The sequence below is a fragment of the Conger conger genome, chromosome 3 (assembly GCF_963514075.1).
Source record: "Conger conger chromosome 3, fConCon1.1, whole genome shotgun sequence".
Classification (NCBI taxonomy): Eukaryota; Metazoa; Chordata; class Actinopteri; order Anguilliformes; family Congridae; genus Conger; species Conger conger.
In genome coordinates this window covers 74,242,934-74,268,635 of record NC_083762.1, presented here as the reverse complement: position 1 = coordinate 74,268,635, position 25,702 = coordinate 74,242,934, and the positions used below count along the sequence as shown (strand labels likewise).

General features: G+C 46.3%; 1 protein-coding gene across 1 annotated transcript in view; it reads right to left on the bottom strand.

Moving 5' to 3' along the window:
• Positions 1 to 15,605: 15,605 nt before the first annotated feature.
• The window catches only part of spock1 (SPARC (osteonectin), cwcv and kazal like domains proteoglycan 1), a 218,133-nt gene continuing 208,036 nt past the window's right edge, over positions 15,606 to 25,702 (bottom strand). The window contains exons 9-12 of the mRNA XM_061234038.1: positions 23,407 to 23,628; positions 20,143 to 20,205; positions 18,465 to 18,602; positions 15,606 to 15,885 (exon numbers count right to left, since the gene is read on the bottom strand). Of these exons, the coding sequence (XP_061090022.1) occupies positions 15,692 to 15,885; positions 18,465 to 18,602; positions 20,143 to 20,205; positions 23,407 to 23,628 (617 nt within the window). The 3' untranslated portion in view covers positions 15,606 to 15,691. The remainder of the gene's footprint in view (positions 15,886 to 18,464; positions 18,603 to 20,142; positions 20,206 to 23,406; positions 23,629 to 25,702) is intronic.

Here is a 25,702-nt window from a genome sequence, read left to right as displayed (position 1 = left end):
AATAACATGTAATCATGTGCCACGTTCTCTGTTGAGAGTAAAATCAATATCCGCTCATTGGAAGGTACACAAGGGCTTTCATGCATATTGTTATAAATAAGAAGCCCACACACACACACACACACACACACACACAGTACAGTACACACAGACACACAGACACACACACACACATACACACACACAGACACACACAGTGTACAGTACACACAGGCGCACGCACACACACACCAATTAACACTGTCCACAAGTTACACAACAGCACTCACCTATCAGGGGATTAACGGGCCCATTTCAGCCGTGGAGCACTGACTCCTGCTTTGACGGAATGTGCCTCTCTTGATCCTGCTGAGCTAAACACCCTCTGACATTTCTAACCGTCGCGCGGAGCGTAATCACTTCGCCCCGCGCGCCGTGTCAAGGGCGTCTCGTAGACCGGGGTCCTCGTTAGCGGCCTCACAGACGCCAAAATGTGTTAGGACTGCACTGTACGGGGACATAATGAAGAGGAACACAACCAGCCAACGGAAGAGCCGAAGGTTCACGCCGAACCTGTATTCCTCACGACGAGGCTGCAATTACAGCGCTGGTCTCACACGCAGACCCCGGCCCTCTTAATGGGGCCGTTTATAGCTCGAACCTCACCTCAGCAGTTGGCCTGTCAGAGAGCAGTCTCACCCCTGCAGAACACCTTCGCAGTATCACCACAGCACGCGACTGAAACATCAGCCTACACCGGGGCTACTCAAATCTGGCTCTTGAATCCAAATTAGGGCTCGATCCTCCCGGGTAGTTAAATGAACAACTTGGCCAGGCTGCGGTCACACCTGACTCCCAGGTAAAACAAGAAGTGCCCTCCCCTCCCCTCTCCATCATACTCTCTCACACTTGCTTTGTTTATATGATTTTAGGTTTTATATCGTCTGTAACTTTATGTGCTGCTGCCTTCTCTCAAAGGCCAGGTCTCCCTTGGAAAATAGAATTTTGAATCTCAACGGGACTCACCTGGTTAAATAAAGGTTTAAATCAATAAACAAAAACAAGTTCTTGGCCCTCGTGGACTGTAATTTGCACAACCGGGCCCAACAACATTTCCATCACCGTGGAAATAAAACTACAGCAGGTAAAAAGTCCAGGTAACCATCCCCCTGTGGTAGCCAAGCTACTTTCTTAACTACAGAATTGCTTTTAGATCACATTGACCCAACAAAGTCTCTCTGTGGAGCCTCACACTTGCCAATTGTTTCTCAAAAAGCCTGAAAACCACATTTTCAGAAGAGATCGACACGGGGAGTCCTTAAAGGACTTTTATGAGACACGGTGGTTTAAAATTTTACTCACACCTTGTATTCTTTGCAAACGGCTGCCAAAAGGAAGATCATTTTAAATGCCCCTTAACTCCGCGTGAAATGTCCGATTGCTCATTTTACTGAGTTACTGCAGGGGGCAAATGAGGAATCAATCTGACCCCCTGCAATGGGTGAGGAAAAGGTCAAAGAAATGTAAAATAATGAGTGTTATTTGATCTTCCTTTGAAAGGGTTTAATCTGTTTTCACAAGACTCACTCTCATTGATGCAAACAGAGCCGCGCCCTTAAATGCAAACCACTCTTGTTCATACCGGAGACAGCGGTAATTGGACTGTGATTTGAATCGTCTTTTTCCCTTCATGCTCCTGCAAAGTCCTGGAGAGTACCTCGATTCAGGTGTTAAGATTTCCAGCAGAAACGCTGAGGTGATAATAATGGCGTGTTAGTTGCCTGCTATCTAAAGTGTAAATGAAAAGGAGAAATAAATTATATTTTCACCATTTTGTTTTTGTCTACTCCCCTCCCTGGAAGTAGCCTACAGTATAATCAGCACACACAGGTTTAAAAAAACAACAACCTTTTTTTAGACACATTTAACCTGTGAAAACGACAGTGTTCTCTGAGCCGAGTGGGGTTGCACGCGGCTGAGTGGGAACTGCGATTGCAGACCGCGCTGTGATCAGAATGCAGGGGAGCGGGCCTGGAGTGGGAATGGCGGCGCTTCACGTTTCGTTCCCTCGCACGATCAGACGATCTGGAGGGGCCGCGACCCTCGTACAGCGCTCCTTTGTAAGAACAAGGCTCCCTAATCCCTCCCTCGTCCTCAGCCCCTTTCACCGCCTCGCCGTAAAACCCATAAAAGGAGCTCGTTTTGCCGAGGCGGCGGAGGGACGATCTCGTTGAAATGTAGCCGTCGTTGCAGGAACGTCCAGCCTCCACGTTAAGAACAAGATACTAAAACGTATCGGTGTGTCAGGAGTGTACGTGTCTCAGAGGGGGTTGTGGGGTGGATAAAATAAAAAAAAACGAGACTAGCAACGGTACGCTAGCCTTAGTTGAGATGGAAAGAACGTACTCCCGCCACACACAACAGCCATGGCAATCCGTGCGGATTAAATGTAATGGAAAGCAAGGATGTAGCCTGAACACTTCTGTCATTACAAGCAGGATTCTACAGCCGGCGGAATTTGTCTGCAATCCTAATGTTCTCGCCAGTCACGTCCTCGGCATGCGAATAAGTCGGAAATACAAAACTCCGGCTCAGATCTCTGCACTGCATCCGTGCTGGCAGGGGGAAGGGGGTGTATCTTAAAAATCCACAAACTCCCCATCTCCCAGTTATTCTCGTTATTGCGCCCCGATCGGAATTATCAAACGTAATTACGACCGCGTTTATAGCAGGCCGGCTTCGGCGAACGGCGCACGCTCTCGTCTGCTCGCTGCAAATCTCTGCGGCGGCATTCTGCTCACACCCTTCCGTCCGCAGTTCGGGAAGCAGACGGAAGATTTACGGATCAGCACAGAAATATTAAGTGGATTAATCAAGAACGCGGGGCCGAGTGCCATAAATATAAATTAGAATCTCGAAGACGAAGGTTAAGTTTCTTTCGCTACCCAGACTGTGTACATTTTAACGTTGATTAATACAGTGGATTGTACTAAATAACCCCATTTAAAAGGTGGGGAAAGGATTATGGCACGCAATCCGTCTTAATGATTTATTTGATTGAGGTTGCGCACCTGACGAAGCAGCTTTGTGAAAGTCTGACGGTGCGGAATGGTGCGTCCAGACAGCGAGGCACACGCCGCACGCAGCTGTTGGGCAGAGCACCGCTGTCTTTACCTCGCCCCGAGAAGACATTATACACCCATCCCGCAAGAGGGAAAGTACGTATAGATACAATTTTTAAGTTTTAACACACAGAAGGATTTCGGAGTGCTTGTCCAAAATGAAGATTGAAGAGTTTGCAAGGCAGGAGCACTATGACATTACTGCACATAATAGCTACATGACAGGTTATTGAATCTGGTGCAGAGTCCTATAGATACATTGTAGTACAGACTCGAAACGTGCAGTTTCATAGCGAAGTGCACCAATACATTTAATTGTGAAGTGCTGTAATATATTTGGCGGCATGGATGGTGCAGTGAGTAGCACTGCCGCCTCACAGCAAGGAGGTCCTGGGTTTGAATCCCGGTCGGCCGGGGGCCTTTCTGTGTGGAGTTTGCATGTTCTCCCCGTGTTTGCGTGGGTTTCCTCCGGGTACTCCGGTTTCCTCCCTCAGTCCAAAGACAAGCAGGACATGCAGGACATGCAGGATAGGCTGATTGGAGAGTCTAAATTGCCCGTGGGTATGAGTGTATGAGTGTGTGAGTGAATGGTGTGTGTGTGTGCCCTGTGATGGACTGGCGACATGTCCAGGGTATATTCCTGCCTTTCGCCCAATGAATGCTGGGATAGGCTCCAGCCCCCCTGCGACCCTGTTCAGGATAAGTGGGTTAGGATAATGAATGAATGACTGAATGAATGTAATATATTTAATGGGGATTGTGCTGGGGTCACTCACTCCATCCACTACTGATCTGCAGCCCCCTACTTGGGTTACCCAGCAGCCTCTTTGACTTAGGAAGTTCTTTGCACATGAGGTGCACATTTTCAAAGGCAGCGGATCAAAACCATTTTCAGTGAGAGCATCATGGTAGGTGAAGTCCAGAGCTTGGGACTTTGAAGTTTTGGGTTGAAGTGTAATGCAATGGCTAGGGAACTGAGCTTTTGATTTAGCAGAAGCTACCTATAATATCCTTGCCCGTAACCATGGGAATGCCCCTTGACCCCTGCACACCGGCTGGCTCAGCGAACACTGAGGGGGATTAGAAGGGCCAAAGGCGCAGAGAAGAAGCCTGAAACTCTCTCTGCCTCTTGAAGAGCGAGAAGTCTGGGCTACACGCTAGTTCTTTGAAGGCGGCAGTGCAGTATAATGGTTAGAGAATTTACCTTGTAGCCAAAATGTTACAGCAGTAGTCCTCACTCCTGGTCCTGAAGAGCCGCAGGGTGTGCAGGTTTTTGTTTTTGCCTTTATATCAGCAACCAATTCAGACCCAAGAAACTAGGTGAGGTGAGGTAACTGTGTCATTAACTGTGATCAATTAATTGATCAACAAACGTTAGCACACCCTGTGGCTCTCCAGGACCAGGAGTGAGGACCCCACCACACCCTGCAGCTCTCCAGGACCAGGAGTGAGGACCCCAGCATGCCCTGCAGCTCCCCAGGACCAGGAGTGAGGACCTCAGCACACCCTGTGGCTCTCCAGGACCAGGAGTGAGGACCCCAGCTCACCCTGCGGCTCTCCAGGACCAGAAGTGAGGACCACTGGGTTCCAGATTCATTTCTAGGTAGGACCCTGCCATTGTACCCTTGAGTAAGGTACTTAAACTGCATTGCTTCAGCATACACCCAGCTGTATCAATACTGATGCTGAATACGGATACAGTGTAGAAATGTAAAAGCTGCAGTCTGGGTGAGTGTCCGTTAAATGCCACAGGCCATTGATGCAGCCAATGACTGTGACCCCATTCGCACGGAGGGTTACGGCTGAAATGACCAGGTAACCTCCCTTGCTGCAGCCTCTAAGAGAAATCTAAAAATCTGTCAGTCAGAATAGCCAGGTAAGTTCATCTCATCTTTTTTACTGAATGGATTCCCAACCGCCATTTTCTGAGACTACACACAGTCGTGCCAACCATTGTTTTGTTTCGGTTCGGAGACTACACGTGGCACAACCGTACGATTCTCCTGAGCTCAGCGGCCAGTCCCGAGGCTCCCCTTCTTCTTGGGCTGTGGAATTTGCAGTGAACGCGTGCAGAACTTATCTCTTTAACCACGGGAGGCGCGACTCACCACAATCAGTCTCACCACATCTCAAGCGACTCCAGTGTGAGCAGAATGCATTTCTCACCGTTAGGTTCCTGGATCTATATTTTAGGATTTGTGTCTGACGATGACTAGGTCTTGCATGATTGCTTCTCTGTGCTGCATTTACGATGAAATAATAGACACCGGCTGCTATAACTTAACTGCACTTCCTTTCTCTGTGCACTTCCTGGCCGGATATTTACCAGGTTGTGTCAAATGGAGAATGGCTAAGAATGAAAGAGTATTTCAGGGACCGTTCACACAGCAGTGTTTATGTTCCTCACGTCATGGCACATAATTGCTTGTGAAACACTTGAATGTGTTCAGACAGTACTCAGAACAGAACAACCTGCCAGCCGGGATTGTACAGGGACCAGCAAGCAAGTTAATCTGGAATGCAGTGCCAATGAATGAAAGTGCCCATTTTAAAGCAGAAACTATGACTTAAACAAATCAATCATGTGACCTCTAATCAATGATGAAATGCCCATTTTATTTCTCCTTTCCTCTATTTTACTAATAATGGTGATATGATGGGACGGGTTTTAACATCGACATGTAATTATTATGTATGATTGAGATACCCATTGTATTTATTGATGCATGGTCATCAACAATAGCTGAAATGTAACTTGCTATCTTATTCTAGGGCAGATAAAATGATGCGCATTTAAACAAACTTGAACAAAATAAATTAAAATGAAGGTAAGTTGGGGCGAGGTACAGTTCACCCAGCCAGAAGCATAATTGTCAAACAGCAGAGCATTGATTTCAAGTTCCCATCCGTGGGATCACAACAGCTCTGGATCCTTTTAGGCAAGGACAGGCTCATGCTGAAACTTCAAAGCTATCCATCTTTTCAAAATCAATAATGGCACATTTTTTAAATCAAGCACTTCATTCAGAGACATGATGCAGAATACAGTGAGCAAACATTGTATAACAATGTGCTCATTGTGGGGAAAGAGGGTGGTTGACAAGTGTAAATATCAAAAATCGTTTCACTGATGCACAAACTCATCTGTCCCTTTATCAGGGATAGTTATTTTAGCTGTTTAGATTGTGTTATTGGGTTCATCTGAAGATAAACGCAAACTTGAAAGGATTTCCTTTCTAAAGATTGAACAAGAGGGGCGGCACGGATGGTGCAGTGGGTAGCACTGCCGCCTCACAGCAAGGAGGTCCTGGGTTCGAATCCCCGTCGGCCAGGGCCTCTCTGTGTGGAGTTTGCATGTTCTCCCCGTGTTTGCGTGGGTTTCCTCCGGGTACTCCGGTTTCCTCCCGCAGACATGCAGACATGCAGACATGCAGGTATGCAGGTATGAGTGTGTGAGTATATGGTGTGGGTGCCCTGCGATGGACTGGCGACCTGTCCAGGGTATATTCCTGCTTTTCGCCCAATGTATGCTGGGATAGGCTCCAGCCCCTCTGCGACCCTGTTCAGGATAAGCGGGTTCAGATAATGGATGGATGGATGGATGGATGGATGGATGGATGGAAGATTGAACAAGAGAATGGGGGACATTTATCCAGAGAATGCAAAAACCTGGTGAGGTACTAACATCAAATTGAGACGAATGATGATGGTACGCTATCCGAAGCACCTCTCCATGTTTCAGAAGAGCTGAGAAGCAATCCGTCTGCCCAGGGGTCAAGGCTGGGGGCTCATCTTGTCCAGACCCCTCAGTGCAAAAGAACAGCGACTGTAGCAGGAAGGAAGCCCTCATCTTCTGCTCATCACCTCCACCCCACTCTATAATCACCAAAATTTCACTAAATTACAGCAAAATGACGGTCCAGGCTAATCAGACACAATCTTCTGATGAAGCAAATTACAAGCATCTCAGCTCATGAATTAAAATAAATTACATCCAGGCACCGGTGTGATGTGACATTATTAATGCATTTAATGTAAGAAATGAGGAAAGAAATGAGGAGAAAAATTGTCTTCACTAATTTCTGCTTGAGGACAGCGTTACTGAATAATATCATTAGTGAGAGCATCAGTGGTCTTGTTCACATGTTTATTTCCGCATTTATTCATTTATTTTCAATAAGCATATTTATTTCAATTGTAAAACAAATATTAAAAACAGTTTACACATGCATTTAATTTCTGCGCACAATGCTGATTATCGGTAGTACAGCACACTTACGTCGATTGGTCTGTCATAAGAACTCGGTCATAAGAACTGGTCAACCCCTTCATAAGCTCTACCTAAAGATTCAGAAGTGCTGCACAATATATCGTATATTTATCATCATCGAGATATGAACACATTGCAAAAGACTGCTTGAACTGCGATTAACAGAATGTATTAAAATTGGCAGTTAAATTTAGTGGCTGTTCATATGCACTTAGTTCAATGCATGTTGGAAATAATGTTATTTTATTTTATTCAGTGGGCATAGGCTATTCAGTCAGGGGTCTATGTTAACAATGTACCAGAAGCAGAAAGCCATTAAAACTGTGCACACCTCAAAATGTGTTTATTAATCACAAGTCATATAGTCATCGCAGTAAACAACATAATCGAACATATTTTTCCCTCATATCATGCAGCCCTAGTGCTTACGCCAGTGGTCCTCACTCCTGGTCCTGGAGAGCCGCAGGGTGTGCTGGGGTCCTCACTCCTGGTCCCGGAGAGCCGCAGGGTGTGCTGGGGTCCTCACTCCTGGTCCTGGAGAGCTGCAGGGTGTGCTGGCTTTTGTTGTTTCTCAGCAATTAATTGATCAATTAAAGCAGTTAATTACAGTTCACTCACCTCACCCGGTTTCTTGGGTCTGAATTGGTTGCTGATATAAAGGAGAAAAACAAAAACCAGCACACACTGCAGCTGTCCAGGACTAGGAGAGAGGACCACTGGCTTAAGTCAACAACCGTACATGGTCATGTTCTGTGTGTCAGTTTATAGTGTAATGCCATTTGCTGCACTGGTGAAGATATACTGTAACATGCCATATGCCTGTTTGTGGTTGATAAAATAAGCATTTATGAACATTTTGAAGGAAGGCTTTTAAAGGTGACGGTACATAGAGCTTTCTAGGAAAGCTACTTTATTAGAGCTAACATGTAGACCACATCATGAAAAGAAAGAGATTAAAATGAGTAGATAGAAATGGCACTGGCTGTACGTGCGTTTTGAAGGCAGCTACTGCAGATTTGTGCCAGGAGTTTTATATTTTTGATACATTATTGTCGAAGCCTGGGTTTTGAAATGCCGCGAAAATTAATCTTTCACCCGGCATCTCAAGTGTTTGATTGAAGGCTTTAAGTAAGCAGGAGGCAGAATCACTGGAGACCCTGGCTGCAAATAAATAGCTTATTTTAAAGGTTTCCCCCTGAATGCAGAATCGCTCAATTTCCTTTGAGGGAGTTCCAGGATATATCAGACTCTGCTTTAAGAGTTTGCCCTGAGATCCATGTCTCACCAAGAGCTCCTCTCAAGCCCGTTGAGATGCCCTCTCAGGTGTCCCCTAATGACTACACTGCTAAGGCTGAGCAGGTTCTTATGGGCTGAAATAATCAATTTGCTTCCAGCTTTCCGGACAGGCACACATTTTTTAGAGCAGTAAGGTGGGGTTTTAAAAAGGGAGATCCGGGGAGACTTGCCCATGTCAGTGATGGATGACGAAGGACCCCACGTTTGGCCTGTTTGTTTGGGCCCAGTGTGCATTCCTCTACGGAGGAGAGTACACCAGCACCAAACTGAACACACTTTTCCCCACTTCCTAAGGTCTTCCAGGGTGACGGACAACAGCTGGGCTCGTTGTGTCAATCAACTGCCCTCTCCCTAGGCAACATGCGGTCTCTTCTGATTGGCTGAGATGCCCCACGTGACACTTCCAAAGTAGCAGGCTGTTATGTGTTGATTGGGCAGAGGCATGCTGGGAGCATGGCCAGCACAAAAAATAAAAAAAGCCAAATTGGAAGAGTTTGCATATTTCTTTTAAGGCTCCACTGTGCAGATTCAATAGCTTTTATCATGAGTGCATTGGCTGGTATAATGGCTCCAGCAAATGGGATGAACCACTCAGATTATGGAAAGGTCAGTGAGTCTTTTCAGCTTTGGTAAAGGGGACAAACCCGCCAAGCAAGAGGAGCGTGAGTCCTTACTTCTCATATTTAAGAGGACAGAGAACACCAAGCCTCACATAATCATTTGTGTTTTACCATTGCAGTAAATTATCTGACAGGTCCTCCCACAGTCCCCGGGACTCTAAATAAGACAAAAGACTTTTCTCTCATAGCCAAAATGAATTGGCATGTTTTGGAGGACATTTTAACTTCAGATTGATTACTGTAGCAGTCTTATCTTTTTCTTTTTTTTTTTTTTGGTCTGCTTCAATGAGAAAAGTGGGTGAAAAACAACTGTGTGTTGCCGGGATCCCAGTGTGTTGGTAGTGAATTTGTTTTTAAATGAATTCAAACGACTGCATTTAAATTGCGTTGCTTGCTTAGCCGCATTTCATTTTGAAGCTAATGCCTCGCTTCTGAGGAATTAAGCATCGAGCCGACAGCCGAACAGGACAGACTCAAATTTATTCAGACAAACATAGTGGAACCGTTACATTGAAAATCAGAAATTCAGCCAAAAACATCAACATTCCATTTTAACTCCAGAAGGGAAAAAACATTCAGAACTCACGACACGGTATAGGTGAGGAGCTACTGGTCTATAACTACATTTAGGACTATCAATTATACACCTCGTTAATGCAAATGAACACAGCCACTGCGCTTGTACATGGCATTATATTACATCGTTTTTCTGTTTTTCTTTACAAAGTAAAAAATATAGAATTAACAAAGAACTTCTGCAAATATGGCCATTTATGTTATTGGTGTGTGTGTGTGTGTGTGTGTGTGTGTGAGAGAGAGAGAGTGAGAGAGTGTGTGTGTCTGTGTAGAAACGGGCAGAAGAGGAACGAAGGAGAGTTATTGCACTCCAGACGAGTGATGCGTGCCAGGCAGGTCGACGGGACTGAGACGTGAGGAGGGGAGGGGGGGTGTTTCTGCAGCACAGGAAGAACAGACTGCCATGGGAGCGAAACGCACACGCGGCTGAATTTATACACATCTCTTACAATAAATCTGCTCAAGTTCGGGGTGCCTGAAACAAAAGAATAATCATAATAACGCGGAGGAAATGACAGGGCGGAACAGCCGAAAAAGAACAATCTGCACAGCTGTCTCTCAATTTTAATATCTTTTCTCCCGTTGTTTATGAGGGACAGCCAGCAAGAGATGAGCATTTCCATTTGACTTGAACGTGCAGTGCGTGTGTGTGTGTGTATTTGCATGTCTGTGTGCGTGTGTGTGTGTGTGTGTATTTGCATGTCTGTGTGTGTGTGTGTCAGTGTGTGTCAGTGTGTGTGTGTGTGTGTTTGGTTCCTCTGACCTATTTCAGGGTGTCTCTGCCATTTATGCAGCGGCAGAAGTGAGATACATTGGGACCTGCAACAAAAAAATGCGCTCGCTAACCTGCAGTATGACAGGAGTGTGTCTGGGTTGTGTGCACGCGGCTTGTTTTTAGGACAGTCAGCAGTTTGGGGAGGGAAAAGTGGGTAGTCTGTCCCCTGTGTTAGCTCTCTGGGGAGTGTTCAGGTCGGGACATACAATAAACCATTTTAGGGCTGCAATAATTAATCAAACTGTCTCACATTGCCAGATAGACAATGCTTAAACCCCTCCCCACACACACATACACATACAGGCACATACATGCGCACATATGACACTAGACTGTAAATTTAACACCCGCCATAGACTCTAAAAGAGTGCTATGCCCTCCTAGAAATGTACGTCTATTAGCCAGAGTAGAAGGCAGGACAGCAGACTTCATCAGGTAGCACAGGAACTTGAATCGCTGATTTATTTTGTACGGTCCATTTGTGAACCAAGCTTACAGATAATCTTCGGTCTTCAGACTCCTTAAATGAAGGGTCTAACTGCCTCACACCGGAGACCCAGCAAAGCACCACACCCACACCCACACACACACACCAGAGACCCAGCAAAGCACCACACCCACACCCACACACACACACCAGAGACCCAGCAAAGCACCACACCCACACACGCATACACCGGGGACCCAAGCACAAGCTTGGCCAGTGAACTCACACAGCATAAAAATATGGACAGATTACTGACCGACATACGTATACCGCATGCAAGGGCTGGGAAAGCCTAGCTCATGAGCGTGTTTCTGGAGAGGAAAACTGGATTTCCACATTTAGAGGGAATTTCTTGTAGCGGGCTGTTCAGTGGCTAAGGTACATGATGTATCAACCCCCCTGCATTTATGGTGATGGTGCATAACCATGATGTCATGGTTGCCTAGGAGAATGAGAATGGAGCCGCCATTATCCACCCTCCCCAGGGGCACAGGTAAGTGTGGATACTGCAGCCTCTGATTACCCCCATTCTCCACGGTGGCTTCCTGGGCTCTCGGAGGAGAGGCGACACTCCAGCGGATGATGGCGGATTAGTTTCACTCCTCTCTCTCTCTCTCTCTCTCTCGCTCTCTCTCTCCCTCGCTCTTAGGGCAGGTCAACAGTGATCGAGGTGCGTCACCAGAAGCCTATTTCTGCACCACCGCTCAGCAGGTAATGACCGACCTTTACCCATCATGCTGCTCTCCCCGCCGGCTGAGGGTCGGAGACGGGCACAAGCGCTGCCGGGCCCGAGTCTTTCCACAAACTTTTCGTCTCGTTTCCCAAAGCACTGCAGGGAGAGACGGCGTTGTTCTCCTCAGTCTCAGGAGCGTATGTGCGGATCACGAACACGGAAACACGAGTGCTGAGCTGTGCGCGGACAGATACGGGGCTGTACGTGTACACGCGACAAACACACACGTACTGAGCGGTGTACGTACACACGGAAACAGGAGCGTATGTGCAGACGCTGGTGTGTACTCACACACACACGTACTGAGCGGTGTACGCACACACAGATACAGGGCTGTACGTATACACGCGACAAACACACACATACTGAGCGGTGTACGCGCATACACAGGTCCGTACTGTGCTGGCAGACGCAGGTGTGCGAGTGCAGATGCAGGGTGCCATCATGCGGAAGCGATGCGGTCAGCAGCTGGGCCTCTCTTCAGAAAAAGCTCGGCGAACAAGCAGGAGCGATTTTCTTTTTCTTTTTTTTTCTTTTTTTTTTTTGCCTGTCGATGCTGCGGCGGTTAATTAAAACCCTTCCGTTCGGTCCGAGGTGAACTGCTGAATTGTACCGAGTGTCAGCGGTGTTTCTCCCCGCTCGCTAAATTAAAGAGCGCTCCGTAATTACTGCACACAGCAAACAAGAAATATCGATCACCTCCAGCCGGTCATTTCTGAAGCAGGGCTGCAGTAAACGGCGAGCTTCCTTCCAGCGGACTCAGCTGTGCGTGTATTTCTCTCCGTCTGCTGACGTAATGGAAGGAACTTCTCAAACCGTAACCATGTGAGGGGAAAGGCTTATGACTATCACTATGTCACAGGCAAAAACTGTCTCATTTTCGTGCTATGTTGGGGTTCTGGTAAGCTGTTTGCCCTGTTCCTGTTTGCCCTTCTGCTACTCTGTAAAGTGTCTTTGTGACACCTGTGTCTCCTGTAAAAGGTGCTATACAAATGAACATGTAAATATCAAATATCATATATTTAGGACCAGGAAACACATTATGGCACAGGGTTTCCTGATAAATTATGAAAATTAAAAGAAATGAAAGTAAATGTAAAAATTAAAATCTGTTCAAATTTGTTTTAGAGTTTTCTATTCATCTTGACAGATCATTGTTTTGTGTGTGGGGTTTGGGGGTTTGGGGGCTGGGCGGGGTTGGGGATCCTCCTACATCAAGTGCATTACTGTGCCATACCGCAGGTGAAATGGGCTTCGACTCTAAAAAGCACTACACCATTGAAATGTATGCAGCCCCAATGGATCACGCCACGATCCCACAATCCTTTGCAAAGCCGAAAAAGGAAGTTTACAGAAGCAGTTGCTGCACTCCAATATAAAGCGCATTTCAATCTTTTCTTTTCTTTGTTTAAATGAGAATGTGTTTGTGCTTTACAAAGATCATTTGAAAAAAGGTTTTGTACAAATGGCATTGCAGAGATTTCTGTAACAAACCTGTCTACTCCTGGCATGGACAGACAGACATACAGTAATGACCATCGCGTGTGTGTGCGCGTGCATGCATATGTGCGTGTGTGTGTCTGTGCGCCGCATGTGTGTATGTGTTTGTGCACACGTGTGTGTGCCCACTGGGTTGGTTACGTGACTCACTCATGAATAATTTAGCATTTCATCGTGGGGATTGGCCAGGAGGGGCATGCCTTTTAATCATGCATTACACTGACGGAAATACTATACAACCTTTAAATCCTCCTGCTGTTGTTTTTATTTCTCTGTCAATAGCATATTTGTCCAGATTGATGACGGGGAGAAAAAAAAAAACATGAAAATTTAACAAGCGTCTGTGCAAGCAGACCCAGCGCTACGAACCTGTCTTTTGAAATATCTAACATGCTTTGAAAGGCTGCCTGTTTTATAGTCTGACCAACTGTGCACATTAATTTAGAAACCTTTGATATGCAAGTCTATTACACTAGTGTACATGTAGTTCTGTATGCTGTATAATTTTGGAATTCTGAATATTTGCGGTGTTAGCTATTATCCTAGACTCCACATCTTCTGTTCTTAGTGTTTAAGAACATTAGCAAAACCCTATCCTGGTCTGATATGTGCATGAAGCTTTATAATCAGGCCTTACCCAACAAAGATGCCCAGTTTGTTTTAAAAAGGCTGTGGGCCTCTGTAATTGAACCGGGCTCATTATAACAGATGTTCGCTGAGGTGATGTTAAACCAATCAGCACCTGACCCACCTGAGACCACACCCCTTCAGACCAGAGACGGTCCTCGGCAGGAAAAGTCTGCTCGGACAAAACGACTTCCAGCAGGAGACGAGGGCAGGAAATGTACTTTCTGGAACAAGATTCGTCCCCCGGTCTGACCGTAGGGTCGATGTGACTATGGTTGCCCGGGATTTCTTTTTTTTTGGTTTGTTATTCTGGAATATTCCGAGTGGTCTGAACAGGTTACTGTTAAAAAAAACACAGGGACAAAGGACTTGCTCGAAGGCCAGAGGCTGTCAAACCTCCCTCAGGAATCCTACATATACACAATTAAAACAGAAGCAAAGCTACATTAAAATCAGCACAATCTTTTTTTTTTTCCTCAAAGCCTTTGGGTGAGTGTGTGTGCATGGGGGGGGGGGGGTGGGGCGGTGGTAGATTTCCCAGAATGCACTTAGCAAAGGAGACATAGAGGAACATATAGAAACCGTATCTCACAGTAATGGAACATAACCTTTGCAGCAGCAATAATGGCTTATAACAAAACATTTTTTTTGTTCTTTTTTTTTTCGTTTTCTTTTTTTTTTTTCTTTTTTTTGTGAGAGACTGATGGGAATCAAGCTGCCAGCCAGACCGTCTCTCCTCCGTCAGCCCAGTAGGGGGCGCTATTTCATTCCTTTTCCGAGTCCTCGGGTCGAGCCGCTCCCGCCCAGAGAGCATGACACAAACGACGTCCCGCCCTCACACAGCCAAGGCCTCTAAGACTACAGACCGAGAGCAAAGCTTCAGAGGGGATGAGGAGAGCTGGCTTTACAGAGAAGGAGTGGAGGAACTCTGGAGAATAGAGAGTCTCTGCATGTTGGGATCAATCTTCTGCTGGAGAGGGGGACGGGAGCCATGAAAGAAGAAAAGAAAGAGGGAGGGTATATAGAGGACGGGCTGGGGGAGGGGAGGAGAGAGGGAGAGAGAGGATGAGGGAGAGAGAGTGTGTGAGAAAGAAAGAATGGCAGGTTATGGAGAGAGGGGAGGAAAAAGATTGGGAAAGAGAAGATGGAGGGAGTGATTATGTGGAAACTAAAATGAGTCTGAGGGAGGGTAGAAGGGAAGAAGTGAGTGAGGGATGGAAGGAAAAGGGGAGAGGGAGAAGGGGAGAGGGAGTGAGAGAAGGGGAGAGAGGGAAGAGAGGGAAGCGGAGGGAGAGAAGAGGAGAGAGGGAAGGGGAGAGGGAGAAGAGGAGAGGGAGAAACGGAGAGAGAGAAGGGGAGAGAGAGAGGGGGAGAGGGAGAAGAGGAGAGGGAGAAATGGAGAGAGAAGGGGAGAGGGAGAAGAGGAGAGGGAGAAAGGAGAGAGAGAAGGGGAGAGGGAGAAACGGAGAGGGAGAAGAGGAGAGGGAGAAAAGAGAGAGAGAAGGGGAGAGGGAGAAGAGGAGAGGGAGAAATGGAGAGAGAAGGGGAGAGGGAGAAACGGAGTGGGAGAAGAGGAGAGGGAGAAATGGAGAGAGAAGGGGAGAGGGAGAAACGGAGAGAGAAGGGGAGAGGGCGCTGGAATGGCTTTAGATCTTTGCAGATGATGGTAGTCCCTGGAGAGCAGTTGTCGGGGGGTGGGGGCGGAGCTACCACACATAGCCAGTCTCGTCGTCCTTGTCGTCCTCGCCGTCCTCGTCGTCCTCGATGGCGCCCCGCGGGTGGATGCGGCCTCTCCGCTCCTTCTGCCGCCCCCCGGGCGCCTCGGGCTCCTCCTCCTGGTCCTCCAGCAGGATCACCGCGCCCCCGCTCCCGAAATCCCCGGAGCTCTCCAGGTCCTCGTCTGCGGACGGACGCACGGACAGAGATTAGGGCTGAGGACAGCGAGCCAGGCTGAGTGATGAACCGCATTCACACAGCGGCATGTATAGATCTCAGCCCTTTACAGCAGTGGTTTCCCAACCCTAAGGAAGCACATCTCATTCAACAGCTAGAGCAGGGCTGCCCAACCCTGTTCCTGGAGATCTGCCGTCCTGTAGGATTTCACCCCAGCCCTAACAAAGTACATTGCATTCAACAGCTAGAGATCTCATTGAGCTTAAAAACAGCTCAAGCTAGGTTTTGAAACAGCTTGTAGCAGGTTGATCAGTTCAGACCAGCTCCCAGCTCGACATGGTTTAGCTGGTTGACCAGTTCAGACCAGCTCCCAGCTCGACATGGTTTCACCAGCTCAAGCTGTTTTGAAACAGCTGGCCGCAACCAGTACCGGCAACCGGCTCAGACAAGCCACCAGCACTTGCTGGTTGACTAGCTCATACCCAGCTAGACCAGCTTATGACCAGCTCCGTTTTGAAGCTGGTCTAGTGGGCATAATTGGATTTTACAGCAGGGTATAACTCCTACAGGATGGTAGACTTGGGAACCACTGCTTTACTGTAAGATGGTTGTGACTCTGAACCACCACCAACAGGCAGCATCTATTGATTGCAAATTACCCACGGCGGCCATTTTGTACAACCACAATCACTGTGCATTAGCTGCGATGGAAAAAGGGAGCGATTCATTTGGCCAATAAAACTTAGATCTGATTTGATAGCATTAGATTAGTGTAACAGGGCAGAGAGTAATGCCTCTTCATGACGAGTACCTTGGGACCTTTCAGGAACACAGTCTGTCAGGACATTGGCTTCTTCTCAGCCAACTTGGAGCTCTTACAGCAGGGAAACCATCCCTACAGTGATCATTATAAACTTTGGTCTACGAGCACCATTTTCAGCAAAACATTATTGTGCCCCTAAGATCTCCCAGCCAACTTTTGAGCAGTACATGTCAGAACGAATGTTGAATTGACATACAGAGATAGATGAGCCGGTCTACTGGTTCCATAACAGACTGAGCAAAAGCAGCGGATATCAGATCTAGGCATGCCTTAGAGTTTGGGTCCAGTTGGTGTGCATATGATTTTTCTCCATAATGTCTTATATATATTATATAGAGAGATGGAGATAAGTACCATGCTGTCCACCACCTTCAAAATGGCTAGTGGGCCATACTGGCTAACTGGCCTCCATACAAATGGGACGGGTCTGATCTGTGTGACTGAAGACCGACACACACACACACACACACACACACACACACAAGCTCACATAAATAAATAATCTGTATGTGAACTGGATTAGTTGTCTGTGTAGTAAGATGTCCTATCAGCACAGAATATCTGGACTGATACAGTTCCTCTACGACACATCCAAAGTCTCATTCCTCAGAGACCACCTGACGACGCCCGCCACGCTAAACGCTCTCTTCCCTAGCCTGCGTGCCTCTTCAGGTTACAGCGTCTTTCAGTGTAAATACACTGTCTCGCGCAGTACCTCATCAGAATCTTACAAAATATTCAAATACATTCGGCAAAAAGGCCCGAGGTTTGATCAGATCCGGGATGACAGACTTAACTCTCTGGGGAAATTCGCACTGCTACCTGCGCACATGCCTTTAAATAAAGAGGACAGGGGTAGACTTCAGCGAAGCAACAAACACAGAGAGTGAGTCTGTGACTGCATGTGAAGATGGCGGCATGCTGCATGTGTTAACTGAAGAGGGGGTGGTGAGATTATTCCATATTTGCTTAGGAAGTTCTGAGTATGTAGGGGAAGAGGGTGTGTATGTAATTATAAAAAGGATGTAAATGGAAAGGATATGCATGTATTCTCTGAGCAGGTGAAGAGGGGAGAGGTATGAACATGTTTACTGAGGGACATGAATCTACAAAGGGAAGCAAAGCGGGAGAAGTATGCACACAGAGGGGACCGGGGAGAGGGGTACTTGTGTATCCATATGGAGGCAACTGATAGAGGAGAGAAAGGAAGGAGTGTGTGTGCATGTATGTCCGTGTGTGTGTGCACTGTGCTGTCTGTACGTATTCGGACAGTGGTACAATTTCTGTTCTTTTAGCTCTGTACTCAAGCACATTGGATTTGAAATGAAAATCTCCACCTTTAATTCGAGGGTATTTACATCCATTTCGGGTGATTCAGGTAGGAATTACTTTCCTTTTATACATAATCCCTCCATTTTAAGGGACTCCGTTTTAATTGGACAGTTGGCTTCTCAGCTGTTTCTGATTAGTCGGGTGTATTCAATCGCTTCCTTCGTGCAGGTATAAGAAAGCTTTCAGGATGTAGTCTTGATTCTAGGCTTTTCATTGCCCTTGGAGGCTGTTATTGGCCTTTGTAAGCAGACCAGTTGTGCCAATGAAAGTTAAGGAAGCAATTATAAGGCAGAGAAATAATTAAAACAGTCAGAGACATGGGCCAAGCAATAGGCTTAGCGAAATACACAGTTTGGAGCACCATTAAGAAGAAAGTGTGAGGCTATCGCGTAAGAACAGAGCGTGGAGTGCGTTTCCCCTGAAGTGCTTACCACAGTTGGGGTGACCCTGCTTCCGGGAGCCAGCGATCTCGTTGCCGTACTTGTCCACACACCAGCACTGACCCACACTGCCGTGGCACTGGGTGGGCTTAAAGTAGCCTTCGTCATTACACCGGGGGACGAAGCCACCTGGGGAGGGAGGGGGCGAGAGAGAGAAGGGGAGAGAGGGATAGAGAGGGAGGGAGGGATAGAGAGGGAGGGAGGGAGAGAGAGGGAGAGAGAGAGGGAAAGACAGAGAGTGAGGGAGAAGGGGGAGAGAGAGGGGAGGGAGAAGAAGGGAAGGAGGGAGAAGAAGAGGGGAGAGAGGGAGAAAGGTAGGAGGGAGAGCAGAAGCAATGGGGAAGAGGGAGAGAGGTGGGAGGGAGAGAGAGAGGGAGTGAGAGGGAACGGGGAGAAAAAGGGGGGATAAGAGAGAGCGATTTAGAGAGAGAGAGAAAGAGACGGTGAAAAGGTAGAGAGGGAAGAATGAAAGCCATTGAGAATACACTTTATGCTTTCACAGAGGACATCATTACAAAGGGACTTCAGAAGGTGCTGTTGATGGAACAGTGTGACATTAGACTCTGAAAGGAAGGAAAAGAACCTCAGTTTCTGGGCTCTGAAACCTGTAATAGTATACAGAGCTCCAGGACAAAATGTCCGGCAGTATGTATCGTTCATGAATATCTGAATATGAATATAATATCACAGGGAATCTTTCATCCGGCATATTTTCACATTGTGCCGATTCCCGTGTTGTAGAGTAATTCACCGGACAATGAAACCCCATTCTGACAGGCCATCAGAACTGAGCAGTTCTCTGAATACATGTCACTACCAGCCTGTTTCTGTGAGCGTTTGCATTTTCTAAACGATCTGACTGATGGAAGAGGCCTTTCTTAAATCAAATCAAGGCTGGTCCTTTCCTTATTCCCCCAGTCTGTGTAGGCATGTAAAGTGATGCTAAGGACAGCAAAGAATCTGTAATAACCAGCGCAAAGCTTTATTCAAACAGGACAATATTTAATCGAGCCTGTTTGGCCAAGTTATTCTCAATCACTGATTTGTAAAATACTTTGGTTACCCTCCTCCTCTCTGACTTTCTGTGATGGTAGGGAAGTTGAATCTCTCATTTTCCAACATAATCAAACATAATTAGAGAGAGAGTAATGTGGTACCATCTACACCATTAAAATTGCATAACCCAATCTCTCTCAGTAACCGCTGCTCGGGAACTGGGGAGAAGTTTCTGGTAATAGAGGAGAAAAATGGCTTTCAAAAAGCAATTATAAAGTAAAAGGTGTCTAATGCATTTTCTGTGCTTTTCCTCATTACTCAAGGAGTTAACCTATCAGAGGCACCAAACCGCACCAAATTACCAATCACACTGTGGACAAAACAAATCTTCGGTCTCAGTAAATAAAATCTGCATCGCATGAATAATTTCTTCCTTGAAACAGACTGATGTTTATTTTTTTTTCTCTTTCTGAGTAAAAGTAACTTTAGCTAAGCTAGTTTTACGATGACTTGTTTGCATTGGAGGCCTTATTGTAGGTTTTAGGGGCTCTTTGGAAATAGGTCTTCAGGTTGCACCCATCGGCACCTCTGCAGTGTCACAACCATGCTGCTGCTAACTGAGGCAGTGAAGTGGTCTGATTGGTCAAACTGAGGTCACATGGGTCAGACTGACCTATCAGAGGCTTCCGTCGGCTCTGGTTCTGAACCCTGTTCAACTCGTTCTGGCATGGGAGTCCTAGGAAAGGAGAACACACATGGTTAGGTAGAACACACATAGTATGTGCACACACACTCAAACACACGCATAAACACACTTAGACCCATATTACACGAGCACGCTCGTACACGCCTTGTACATACAAACACACAAGCATAAACACAATCATACACCCATACTACACGTGCACGCTCGTACACGCCTTGTACACACAAACACGCAAGCAGAAACACACTCATACACCCATACTACACGTGCACGCTCGTACACGGCTTGTACACACAAACACGCAAGCATAAACACACTCATACACCCATACTACACGTGCACGCTCGTACACGGCTTGTACATGCAAACACACAAGCATAAACACACTCATACACCCATACTACACGTGCACGCTCGTACACGGCTTGTACATACAAACACACAAGTATAAACACACTCATACACCCATACTACACGTGCACGCTCGTACACGGCTTGTACATACAAACACGCAAGCATAAACACACTCATACACCCATACTACACGTGCACGCTCATACACAGCTTGTACACACAAACACACAAGCATAAACACACTCATACACCCATACTACACGTGCACGCTCGTACACGGCTTGTACATACAAACACGCAAGCATAAACACACTCATACACCCATACTACACGTGCACGCTCATACACAGCTTGTACACACAAACACACAAGCATAAACACACTCATACACCCATACTACACGTGCACGCTCGTACACGGCTTGTACATACAAACACGCAAGCATAAACACACTCATACACCCATACTACTTGAGCACGGTCGTATACGGCCTCATAACAAGTTGGTGTATGCATATGGCAAATGGCTTTGTGTCAGGGAAAATGTCAGATGAGAAAAAAAATAATAACCTACACTTGAAAGAGTGCCCTTTCTCAATTGGTAGGAAATTGAAAACGGCTGAATTGAAATGGAGGCTTGGAGTGCACAGTACATGTGCTGTACCGTGTGTGTGTGTGTGCGTGTGTGTGAGTGTGTGTGTGTGTGTGTGTGTGTGTGTGTGTGTGTGAGTGTGTGTGTGTGTGTGTGTGAGTGTGTGTGTGTGTGTGAGTGTGTGTGTGTGTGTGTGAGTGTGTGTGAGAGTGTGTGTGTGTGTGTGTGTGAGTGAGAGTGTGTGTGTGTGTGTGTGTGTGTGAGAGAGAGAGATTTGTGACAGTGTGAAAGTGACTGCTTCTGCATGCACAGACATGTGGAAGCGAGCACACCGTATTCATGTGTCAAAGTAAAAACGCTTTAATGTATGACTGACTGAATACGACTCATTAATCATGGGGCATTTCAGTAGGAGGTGAGGAAGCCTCATTATGGGCTTATGGTACCAGAGGCCTGTATGCAGATTATGGAAATCTCCATAATGGCGGAGCATAAATCACACGTGCTTAAGGTTTGTGGGAAGAACAGATGACAGGCCTGCAGGGTCATCTTTGCTAGCGAGTTGTTTCACTCACGGGAATAAATGGCGAGCTCGTTTCTAAAGCAAGACCTGCTGCAAAGACTCTGCTACTGCTGCTAACCGCAGCCAGCCTGCTCTGACCAGTTCAACTCGTCTATCGCCACAAACCTAAATGTGTAAAACTGGGCTGTACTGATAGGGCAATCCTGTCACCTAAAATGACGAACCAATCATCGTGTTTTGTTGTGAAGCGTACAAGTCATAAATGTACTGCTAATTGTACTGCCACTTATTTTAGGTGGCATGATACCCAATTACTCCATGAATATTTGGAGATAGGGTATGGTTATAGCTGCACCGTCTGACTAAATATGGTATCGTTCTATGTATTTCTTTAGTTGCCAACATAATAACAGTATTGCTATAAGCACAACATATTTTCTGTAATACCCTACAGATTTTATATTAAAGATTTAAAAAATAAATGTCTGGACCTGCTATTACACACTCAGTCAGCACTTTATTAGGTATTTATTAGACTGCTGCTGCAGCCTATCCACTTAGTGGTTTGATGTGTTGTGTGTTCAGAGATGCTCTTCTGCATACCACTGTTGTAATGTGTGCTTATTTGCATTACTGTCACCTTCCTGTCAGTTTTGACCTGTCTGGCCATTCTCCTCTGACATCTCTCATTATAAGCACAATATCTTTTGTTTACTTCCCTACATATTTCAAAATAAAGATTAACAAAATGCAATCAATAACACAAGCTGAAAACACACATAATTGAAGCATATAATACTGTGTTTGGAGGAGCTAATATAATATAATATAATATATTTCTGTTTACTCATATTGTCATCCAGTAGTTTCTCTATACTATGCTATAATTGCCCATCTCTGACTGCTGCTTTAGTAAACACTCTGCTTTATTCACACTTCATTATTGCAGATACTCAGAGTTCAAATAAGAAATAGAGAATAGAAATACATACAGAAGCCGGTAATATATTCTTCAGTAAGCTTTTGGCTATATTAATATTTCATCACAGAAACAAAAATAGAAAGATGCAACTTCTGAACTTCAGCAAGTAAACCTTTATAGAGTGTCAAGATGTAGAAAAACTACGGGCTGGTTATGAAGTCCAAAAAAGAACAACAACGCTAAAAAAGGAACCTCCATAAACAACTCCGCTCTTGCCAAATGACAGAACTGACGCTGGGTCAACACGCACTCGAACTGTACTGGATTGCAGGTGCAGAGAGAATCGATATACTCCGTGGTTTCGCCTTTTTTTCAGTGCTTTACAAGAAAGCACAAACTCCTGTCCTTCAATCAATAGAGGTTCACTTGGTACAATTCAAATCTTTTTTTGATTACCGTTCGCCCCCCTGAGCACCAATTCATTTTTTTCCTCCACCTCCTGTGATTTTCCCATTACACAATACACTGCATAGCAACTTCATTTACCCCGCTGGGAACAATTCAGTCTCAGACTAGTAAAATCTCTCCTGCTTTTTATTAGAAATCAAAGCCTCCCGACACGCAGGGAACGTGTTGACCGCATTCAGTCAGCCAGGAAGATGAACACTTTTCACAAAGCTTTCAGCCGGGAGAGCGCGGGCTGGAAAAGACCCGACACTAATGAAGCTCCAGGGTCTGACACTTCTCTCTCCTCCCTCCTCTCCCACCCTCCCCCCTCTCCCGTGCCAGCTGTTCCCACCCCCCACCCCCCACCCCCCCGTCCCGGGGATGCGCTGTTTACCGTCTGGCTTCTGGAAGCAGTAGCACCACTCGTTGTTGGACAGCTTTCCGTCCTTGTAGGAGTCACAGGAGTTGAACAGGGGCTTCATGCACAGCTCGTACTTGTCCAGGTAGATGGCGCTCAGCTCTGTGTGGTCCAGCAGCAGGTCGTAGTTCATGTCCAGCTTGTTGAACATCCAGCCCAGGGAGTCCTTGCAGATGGGCAGGAGGCTGGTGTCGAAGCCTGCCAGGAAGGGGGGGGGGGGGGGGGGGGGAGGTCAGAGGTCATAGGTCAGGGGAGGGGCAGAGGTCACTTTTTTTCCTTTCCCGGCTCCTGCTTCAAACCGTCATTTGAAGGACATTCCACGAATTCGCCTACTTCACGTTTTCTCAATTAGTATTCTTTTTTTTGTGCCACTTTTCCTAGCCGGAGCTAGGAGTTGAAAAAGAGCAAGAAAAAAAAAGAGGAGAAACATGAGCAATTGGAATGAGCCCATACTCTTACATCCCCTGCTCAGTTTACATAGCAGGACACAATCAATGTCATCTCCTCCTAGCTTTAGCAATATTTAATCTCCGCACTTGGCAATTACTTGGCAAACTTGGCCCACCAGGCATTGGTTTGGCCTGTAAAAGGGGTGGTAATTTAAAAATTAAAAATCTTTTGAGGTGTTGAGAACAGAAAGTGCAATATTCTGGCTCACTCCATATTTTGGCTTAGATTACAGCTTGGCCCAGTAAGCTAAAAACGTATGCCTGAGCTATTAGCAGTTAACTGGAAATATGTGAAAGCAACAGCATTGTATTAAGTTGTATTACGTCCATGGAGTCCATTTAAGTTAAAAACTAAAAGTTCTTATCGCAAACAACTGAGAAAATAACAAACCCCACTGCAGACAAGGGATAGCAGTTGACCGTTTTCTTTCGGTTTTTTCATGCCCTGCGCCATGTAAATAAACACACTGCTCCTGCTCTATCTTCAGGTCTGGGTCAGTTCCCTGCTGCTACTTTGTCCTTTAAAAACATAGATTGAACCAATTACCAAGTGCCGCTGTGCATTTGGGAGTGACATTTAGGCGGCGGTGGAACAAGTCAAGGGAAACAGCCATTTCCTCCAAAGGTGTCCGTCTGGGGTTGCACATTGGCTCTGCTTTAAATGCGGAATTCCCACTCAATTACAATGTGCCATTTTACCAGACGGCTGGAAATGCAACACTGAGTTTTGCTGAAAGTACACACACGAGAGGGCACACACACACACACGCGCGCGCGCGCGCACACACACTCCACACACACACAGTCACACATTTGCATGTGCACACCCTGTCCACGCATTTCCCTCAGATTTATGATTTCATATTGCTTCCGGAACTTTCCCACCGCTGAGCGTAATAGAGTATGGAGGGGTGGGTGGTTTATAGGCAGCTATGAATATATCCGGCAGATAAGGCTCAAGGTGCTGGACGTGTGTCAGCTTGATGGATGCGTGGATCCCGTCTCCCCTCAAAGACCCTGAAATGGTCCGGCAGGGGGGAGTAACAGCGCTGTTGGAAGAGCCCGGCTATCACCCCACCTCCCCCCTCCCCCTGACCGTCATCATACACACAAGACAGATGGTTCAGTTTGCCTCCAGGGTTGTATTCATCCCATTTCAACAATTTATAGCGTTTAAAAGTTATTCCAAACCCACTAAGGTACCGCAGTGAATCCGTAATCCTGTCCGCCACAGTGGTATCCCACATATCTACTGATTAATACCATATATATCCACAGTAACTTCACCGCGCCTCAGATATCGAGTAAACTCATAGCTTTAAAGTCTTTTTCATATCTACCAAACTCATATCTCAGACACCCACTGAACTCTCAAATTTCTCAAAGCTGAAAATTGAACAATTCGATGCATTACCAAGCCCTCTACCTCCTACATATCCACATCAGAGAGCTGCCTTATGCAGTATGTGCACAGCCATGAAAAGAGGAATGATTTCAATATCATCACGACTGATCAGTTGTGAAATAAAATGCAGAACATGAGGGGCTCCACCATCATGATTGTAGTGTAGGATTTAACAAGCAGGGACATTGGCTCAGGAGGTAAGAGCAGTCGCCAGGCGGTCGCAGGGTTGCCAGATCGATCCCGCCCGTGTTTAAGTGTCCCTGAGCCTAACACCTAACCCCCAATTGCTCCTGATGAGCAGGTCAGATGGCAGCCAATCGTTGACAGTGTGTGTCTGTGAATGGGTGAATGACAGGCCTCAATTGTACGGCACTTTGGATAAAGGCGCTATATAAATGCCGAGCATTTACAATTTACA